Genomic DNA, 8,659 nt, shown 5'->3' with positions numbered 1-8,659 from the left:
GCCTCATGGCCGTGAACCAGCACTTCACGGACGCGGGGCTGGAGCTGCTGCCCTTTGAGAACGTGACAAAGAGCGTCTGTGTCCTCACCAACCCGGGCGCCAACATCCCCTGCTTCAGAGCAGGTAACAGTGCAGCTCTGGGGGGTGCCCTCAAAGTCTGAAGGGATCGTCGTGGTCGGGGGGATGAGGTGCTTCAAGACTCCATTGTGTGAGGTGGAAGACAGGGGGCTGCCTCCCAAATTAAAAAGAGAAAAATCGAGAAATAATTGATTAATTAAACATGACATTGTTGTAATTTCCCAAAAGTTACAACAAAGCCTCCTCCTTTTTTAAAAGTCTTTTCAAAGGCAGGAGAATTTTTCAATAGAAATTTTCAAGAGAATAACCACCAGTGCTTAAACCTTCTCAGGGACTTTTTTTTTTGTCCTACCTAGAATTCACCATTCATTAATTGGATGTGAGTTGTCAGCCTGAGAAAGTTGGGGCTGTTCAACCTGGAGAAGGGAAGGTTGTATGGAAACCTCTGCAGCTTTTCAAGATCCGAAGGGGCTACAAAGAAGCTGGAGAGGGACTGTTTGCCAGGAGGGCAAGGAGCAATGGGTTCAAACAGAAAGAGGGGAAGTTAAGACTAGGTATACAGAAGAAATTCTTCCCTGTGGGGGTGGTGAGGGCCTGGCATGGGTTGCCCAGGGAATATTTTTATTTGTAGGGGACAAACGTGTGACTGAAAACCTGGGACTTTCTGCCATGCACACGATCTTTCTCCGAGAGCACAATCGCCTGGTCACGGAGCTGAGGGGATTAAATCCCCACTGGGATGGGGAAAAGCTGTACCAGGAGAGTCGAAAGATTGTGATTGCCATAAACCAGGTATGGTCACTGCGGGGTGTTTAAACTCAGGAATGTGTTTTTCCCTCCAGGATTCTGCTTTGCGGGATCAGTGGAGTTGTTAATGGGAGCTGGAAATTGTGAATAAGGATGATCCATCTGAGACAGCATGGATACCCAGAGAGCTTTCTTATCCTTTATTTAATGAATTTACCAGCTATATATTATATTTAATGTATCAATTATTTATTTGATTTATTAATTCTGCATTTTAAAATAATTTTATTACGTCATGCCACTGCTACACCTGTTTTTGTGAAGATCCTAATGAATTCTGCTCCAGAGAGTCCACATTAGTGCTCTGATTTTTATGGCATTTCTGCTACAGCTTCTGGCGACTTGCTCTGCTTTTATGCTTTCAGATAATAACATACAGGGATTACCTCCCACTTCTGCTGGCTGAGGAGACCAGCAAGTGGATCCCTCAGTACCGTGGTTATGATGAGGAGGTGGATCCCAGAGCCTCAAACGTTTTTTCCCTGGCTTTCCGATTCGGCCACACCTCGGTGCAGCCCTTTGTGTCCCGCTTGGATGAGAGTTTCCAGCCCTTGGGTTCCTACTCCCATGTCCCTCTTCATCTGACCTTCTGTGCTACTTGGAGAATTATAATGGAAGGTAGGAATTGAGGGGGGGGAAGGTGGGGATGGTCCTGGTCTGGTCCTGAGGCTCACGTGGTGGTCAGACAAAGAGTCACAGAATCATTAAGCCTGGAAAAGACCTCCAAGATTGTCCAATCCAAACTTTGACCCATCCCCACCTTGTCACCCAGCCCAGAGCACTGAGTGTCCCGTCCAGTCCTTCCTTGAATTGCTCCCAGTTCAGCGAGACCCGACAGAGTGCGTGTTGCACATCCATTGAGATGGTGCAGCTGCTCCTGTGCCAAGTGTCAGCCACCAAAATTTAGGTCAATTAAAGCTGTTATATCCCCCTCTAGTTAGGAGGCATCTCCAGAGGGTGATGCACCCCATTTAACTAAGCTGAGACACCTTTGTCACTTCCTTGTGGTGTCCATCTCTCTTCATGGCTCTAAATGGAGCTGTGGGGTCCTGCTATTACACAGCTGAGATCTCCCAACATGGGTTTTTCCAAGGAGCACAAATGTCTCTTCCAAAATGGGTTAATTAACTAATCATGGAAAACTTACCAAAATACAGGCATGCAGCCCATTTTCCTGTGTTTTAATCCCACTGTTTCCTTAATGGTTACGAAACAGACACAGACAATCAGACATGAGCTGATTCTATTGTTGCATTTAGTGTTTGAATAAATATCTGTCAATTAATAGCAAATTATAAAACAGAATCCATTGCAAAACCTAAACCTTGACAGACCCCCGTGTATCAGGACTGGTGGGCTGAGGAGCAGAAGAAAAGGACTTGGAGATCCTGGTGGACAACAAGTGGATTTAGGGCTGTGGAAAGAAAGGCTTGAGGGATGGAGAGGGATAAGGAATTTAGTTGCTGTGTGAGGCCTCACCTGCTGGCATATGCAGACATGTACAGATCCATACATGTGCCACTGTGAGGGGGGTGAGGCCCTGGCACAGGTTGCCCCATCCCTGGAAATGTTCAAGGCCAGGTTGGATGGGGCTGGGAACAAGCTGGTCTAGTGGAAGATGTCCCTACCCATGGCAGGGGGGTGGAACTCAACCATCTTGAAGGTCCCCTCCAACCCAAACCATTCTGTGGCTCTATGATTCCACAAACACACACGCCGAGATGGAAATCCGGAGCTGGGAAAACCCCACCCAGCCCGAGTAAACTCTTCCAGCTGCGCAAAAGGGACCACCCAAAGCTGCAACTTGGCACAAAAAGCCTTTCCTTGGTTCGCAATGGCTGCAGGAGGCATCGACCCCCTGGTCCGGGGCATGGTGGTGGATCACGCGAAGAAGATGGAACAGAACCAGCTGATGGTGGAGGAGCTCCAGAACCACCTCTTTGAACAGCTGGAGGTCATGGGGCTGGATTTAGCAGCCATGAACATGCAACGGGGAAGAGACCATGGCCTGCCAGGTAAGGAGGCACAAATCCACCCCTCTTCTGAACAATACTGTGTTCTCTTCTGCTGTTTATAGCAGTTCATGAATGTATTGAGCTCTTCCCATGCCAGTGGGAAGAAAGAGTGCCTTGATTTGAGGGTTGAGGGTGGGTGCACAGGCAAACTCAGGGAATAAAAGGTCTCTGCATTATAAAATTTTAAGACAAGGACAAAAGGCTTTGAAAATAAAAAATGATAGTTGGGATAAAGTAATAAAGAGGGGGAGATACAGTGGTGAGGACATGTGGGATACAGAAGGTACAGACACAAGTGACCAAGTTCAGCTTTCACGTGGCCTTAGACAGGCCACCAGTTCTTTGTTCTTTGCCCATCAGTGCTGATTTGGTGCCTCCTGACAGCCCTGGGCTCTGAGCAGAAGTGACTTCAGATATGAGGTGCTGCAGAAGAACAAGTGCTCTTGGGTGAAGCACAACCAAATGCTGCTCTTTTCTAGGACTTTGACCCCAGAAATTTTGCCTTCCAGAGCTGCAAGGACTGGTGCCCTCACCCTCAGCACTAGAGAGCTGTAACCAACAGGAGAGCTCTAACCTGTAGTCACGAGGACAACCCAAATTGTTAGTTTAGTGTGTAGACACAGAAAGGACCTTTGAAAACATTGTGACTTCCTAGCCAAGAGCAGCTTCCAGCTCCTTTAATGCCATGAGAAGAAGCAGATGTTGCCCATGGGCCAAGGGGTCCTGAGCCAAGGCAGATGGTGGGGCCGTGGGGTGGTGGGTTCTGCTCAGCTGCTGCTCCTGCTCTTGCAGGTTACAATGCCTGGAGGGGCTTCTGTGGGCTCTCCCAACCCCGAACTGTGGAAGAATTCTCTGAGGTGCTTGGCAATCCCAAACTGGCCAAGAAGTTCCTGGATGTGTACGGGACACCGGACAACATCGACCTGTGGATCGGGGCGGTGGCAGAGCCCGTGGTTCCCCAGGGCAGGGTGGGACCCCTCCTGTCCTGCATCATTGGCACCCAGTTCAGGAACCTGCGGGATGGGGACAGGTGAGAGCCAACATTTCCTGGGCATTTATCAGGGGGAAAACGCTGACATTGATCCAACCCAGTGTTCCCAGCAAGGCTCACGTCTTGATTTTAGTCCAGTGGCCAAAGGACTCGTTTTTGTAGCCCATTCCTCCAGATCCATGAGGCTGAGGAGCAGCAGCCCCAGACCACGGGGGATCTGCACTAATCTCTGCCTGAGGTGACGTTTGCTCTCGGGGCACAAAGGGGAGGATAAATCACTGAATCCCAGCAGCCCGGAGATGCTGCGTGGAAGATCTGGCCATGCTGGAGACACCTCTTCCCAAAAGGCTGTGCCTTCTGCCTGGTGGATCGGGGTGGATCTGAGCAGAGACTCACCTTGGTCAGGTCCCGTCTTGGCAAGTGACCAAAGACTACAAACTGCTTCTGAAAATATCCTTGCAGGTTCTGGTGGGAGAACCCAGGAGTTTTCACTCCACAACAGCTGCAAGCACTGAGAAAAATCACACTGTCAAAGGTGTTCTGTGACAACACTCGTATCCAGAAGATACCCAGGGATGTGTTCAGGATCAACAGTTACCCCGAGGACTTCACTGACTGCCAGGAGATCGACGCGCTCGACCTCTCACCCTGGAAAGATGAACCTGAGAGTGGCACAAAAGGTACCAGTGGTCTGAGGCCTGTCAAAAATAATAAATGCCCTATGATGTCTCCTCCATGCCTAAAAAATTAAGGTTTCTATGGTGACTCTGCCCCCAAAAAGATGACTGTGCATTCAGCTGCACTCAGACAGCACTGGAGGCAGAGGTGCTGTTGGCTGGGTCACCCTGTGATCCATCCCTTTCATCATCCTTTATTAACCTGCCTCTTCCTGTTCAAGGAGGTGGAAAATCCCTGAAAATCCAGTCTGTTCTGGCCCTTTTGAATGTGTCCTTCTCTAATAAATGCCAGGATAACCATAGTCTTACCTCACAGGAAGGGTGTCCATGAAAAAATCAACTGGAATTGGTCAGCCTGCTCCAAATTCTTACTCTGCTGCTCCAAGTCCCTGCCCTCCCCTTGCTTTCCCTAAAGTTTTAAAGCATTTTAAGGTATGTCTGGAGTAGCTTTGACACTGTGTGGCCTCACACACCAGCAGTTTAACACACTCAGTCAGAGATGATGATGGATCTTCATCTGAGAGATGTGGACACTCACTGTGCCCTCCTACAGTTACACCTCTGGCACAGGCTCTCCCAGCTGAAAATGATGTGGGAGAACAGAGACTTTCAGAGTAGATTAGGTTTTTTTTCCTTCTGGAAACCCATTTATAGATGATGACAACCCCTGGGGATCCCCTGCTCTGTCCTTCTGCAAGGCACAGACCATGAAGTTCCTGTATTCAGTTTGACTAACTCTTTGAGGGAAACACTGTTGTTCAAAACAGATATTTGCACTTGATGTAAAGGCTAAATTTTGGTGACTTCACCCCATTCTTTAGGAGCTGAGTCCAACTTACCTTCTCTCCAAACAATGTTGTCTCATTTCTTTTATTATCATAGTCTTATGGTCACTAAAATGTGCTGAGCTGCTTCCTGTGGCTCTTTTATCACCAGTTCATGAGGAAGTTGAAATGTTTTCATAACCTGTTTTCATAACCCAGAGAGTGAAATTCCAGGGTGTCAAAAGCAGCTGATAAAAGTTTAACCTTTTCAAGCACCAAGAAACTGCCCTCAACCCCCTCATCCTAAGGGCTCTCTGATGTCACCTGTTGACAAGGCTGGAAGCACCTCGGCCTCAGAGCTGCAAGGATACAGGGATGACAAAAATGTGGGGGGAAATAACGTGCCCAGGAAGGGCTTTCTGCCTCTCAGCAGCTTTTCCTGCTTCATTGACAGGTTCCAGTCCTGCTGCTCAAACCAGTGTTGGAAACCCCTGATGGTGGCCCTGAGCTGCTCCTGGGAAATTCCTGCCTGGCCATCAGGCTCCAGTGGCTGCTGTCGACTGAACCTCAGCACGTGGTTTCCCAGAGGGGAGCTCAAGGCTATGGCAACTGTTTTATTTCCTGTAACGTGATTTTAATACTATTTATTTCTAAAAATTTCCAGTAATGTAAGCCTCCAAATGGAAGGGCAGTGAAGTGTTATTTTATGTTGCTCTAAAAAAAAATTGATCAGAGGTTTTGTGACTCTCTAAAAACATAATTAAGACAAATTTTTTACTTTCCATCCTGAATGGGTGTCAAACCTGGAGGTTTGGCATGCTTGCATTTCAAAATCAAATTCCTTTTCCTTTGTACCTGCTCAGAAAGGATCAGGTTCATGTCACCTTTATCTAAACCTTCCTAATCTCATTTTGCACAAGAGCAAAAGCTGTTTTGGCTGGTTTTGATCAGCAAGATCAAAAGTCTCTGAAGACACTGGAGTCTTGAAGCCTAGAGACAAATTTATTTAAACTCTACAGTGGACCTGTGTGGTTTGGGTGTTCTGGGCAGTAATAAAACCCATCTTGTGCATTCATCTCCATCTGGCATCAATGACAGGCTGGGGCAGAGTGGTTGGAAAGTTGGAAAAGGACCTGAGATTGTTGCTCAGCAGAGGCTGAACATGAGCCCAGGTGTGTTCAGGTGGGCAAAAAAGCCAAGGGCATCTGCCTTGGATCAGAACTAGTGTGGCCAGCAGGACTAGGGAGGTGGTTGTCCCTCTGTACTTGGCACTGATGAGGCCACACCTCAAATCCTGTGTCCAGTTTTGGACTCCTCATGGCAAGAGAGACATGGAGGGGCTGGAGTGTGTGCAGGGAAGGGAACGGAGCTGGGAAGGGGCTGGAGCAGCAGGAGCAGCTGAGGGAGCTGGGGGGGCTCAGCCTGGAGAAAAGGAGGCTCAGGGGGGACCTTCTGGCTCTGCAACCCCCTGACAGGAGGGGGAAGCCAGGGGGGGTCGGGCTCTGCTCCCAGGGAACAAGGGACAGGAGGAGAGGGAACGGCCTCCAGCTGTGCCAGGGGAGGGTCAGGTTGGACATCAGGAGGAATTTCTCCATGGAAAGGGTGGTCAGGCACTGGAAGGGGCTGCCCAGGGAGGTTTGGAGTCCCCATCCCTGGAGGTGTCCAAGGAAGGACTGGACGTGGCACTCAGTGCTCTGGGCTGGGGGACAGGGTGGGGATGGGGCACAGGGTGGACTCGATGATCCTGGAGATCTTTTCCAACCTTAATAAACCTGTGATTCTGTGTTTGTCCAACTTGAGTGCAAAACATTCTTTGGCTGTGGTTCATAGCTCAACATTTCAGCATAAAGCAGCAAACCATAAGCTAACTGGTGAGTAAACCATGAGAATTAGGGTTAAAAATTCATCACCTGGCCAGGATGGTCGCTCCAGGACACTGCAAGTCAATAAATACCAAAGATGTAAAAATCATATTAAGTTTCCATTTCTCCTTGGCATGACTGGGAGGGAAGGAGGGGATTGGGAGCAAGAAGGCAGCAGCATAAGGCAGAGCTACGAGTGGAGCTTGTGAGTGTAGCAGGAGCCTCTGTGGTGAAGAGTAATGAAGGAGGTGCTTGGTAGAACCCCAGGGCTGCAGCAGCAGCATATGAGCTTTGCCACAGGATGTGCTGCCAAGTCATGTCCATCTCAACCCAGTGCCCCACTGCCCACCCATGGCCTGGGGCACCCACAGGAGACGCCTGGAGCTGCCAGGGCCCTGGGGGAAATGATGGAATTTGGGGACTGTGCAGCTCCACGAGTCCCCAGTGTGTGGGGAGCGGGGAAAGGCTGTGGTGGCCTTGGCAGAGGAAGGCAAGACATCACACTGTGAAGCCAGGGCAGAACCAGGCAGGATTCAGAAATCAGGAGCTGCAGTTCCCAGAGTGTGTTTGAGTTGAAAAATACACAGGTTGTGCTAAAAATCAGATTATCACAGAATTATCACAGAATCATTCAGGTTGAGAAAGCCCTCTAAGATCAAGTCCATTAGTCCAGCACTGCCAGGTCCACCACTAAACCATGTCCAAAAGCACAACATCTACATGTTTTTTGAACACTTCCAGGGATGGTGATTCCATCAGGGCATGGGAAGGATATTGGGCAACATACCCCTGCTGTTTGCCTCTGCTTTCTGGGTCCCCAGGCATGTTCCTCTCACACTTTCAAGATCTGGCCAACCACTGAAGGCAAAATCTTACTTTGCTTAAAAGGAAGGCTAAAAAACCCAAAGAGACCATCAGGCCCTGCAGACATGTAAGGGCTTTAATTCCCCTCTCCCAAAGCTGCCTTGTCTTCCTCCCAAATCCTCCCCACGGAAAAGGTGGGAGACAGTGCCTTCTCCTGAGTGTGCTTCCAGGGGAGTGGGGCAGCCCTCCAACCCCAAGGCAGCCACTTCCTCAGGCAGGATGGCCACAGGATTGGGATGGATGTCTCCACCTTGTTGGCTCTGAATAGGAAAAGGTGATGATAAGCAGGCAGTGATGATCCCAGGAAGGGTCCAGCTCTGCCTGGGGTCCAGCTGGAGACATGTTCCCATGGTTATGAGGACAGGAATGTCCAGCTGCCTGTGGTGTGTCTGTCCATGCAGGTGGCACAGTTCCCTGGAAGGGACATGGCAAAACCCTCTCACCACCTCCACTTGGAAGCTTCTCCTCCTTGGTGGACGTTTAGCCCGTCTCTGGTACGTCGGGGTTGCAATCCACGGCTGTCTCTGCTGCCAGGCCTTCCTGTGGTTGCCATGGCCTCCCCCTCGGCTGTGGCACACACAGCTGGAGCTGGGAGAGGGGA

The 8,659-nt window shown here is 49.6% G+C and overlaps 1 protein-coding gene across 1 annotated transcript in view; it reads left to right on the top strand.

Annotated features, from left to right (window-relative positions):
* Window positions 1-5,827, top strand: part of LOC103759497 (eosinophil peroxidase-like) — a 12,407-nt gene extending 6,580 nt beyond the window's left edge. Inside the window, exons 7-13 of the mRNA XM_029961240.1 lie at window positions 3-123; window positions 710-870; window positions 1,251-1,503; window positions 2,730-2,900; window positions 3,693-3,930; window positions 4,354-4,571; window positions 5,787-5,827. Of these exons, the coding sequence (XP_029817100.1) occupies window positions 3-123; window positions 710-870; window positions 1,251-1,503; window positions 2,730-2,900; window positions 3,693-3,930; window positions 4,354-4,571; window positions 5,787-5,827 (1,203 nt within the window). The remainder of the gene's footprint in view (window positions 1-2; window positions 124-709; window positions 871-1,250; window positions 1,504-2,729; window positions 2,901-3,692; window positions 3,931-4,353; window positions 4,572-5,786) is intronic.
* The last annotated feature ends 2,832 nt before the right edge of the window (window positions 5,828-8,659 follow it).

The sequence above is a fragment of the Manacus vitellinus genome, unplaced genomic scaffold (genome assembly GCF_001715985.3).
Source record: "Manacus vitellinus isolate BGI_N305 unplaced genomic scaffold, ASM171598v3 scaffold_32_pilon, whole genome shotgun sequence".
Classification (NCBI taxonomy): domain Eukaryota; kingdom Metazoa; phylum Chordata; class Aves; order Passeriformes; family Pipridae; genus Manacus; species Manacus vitellinus.
This window is presented reverse-complemented; position numbering and strand designations above follow the sequence as displayed.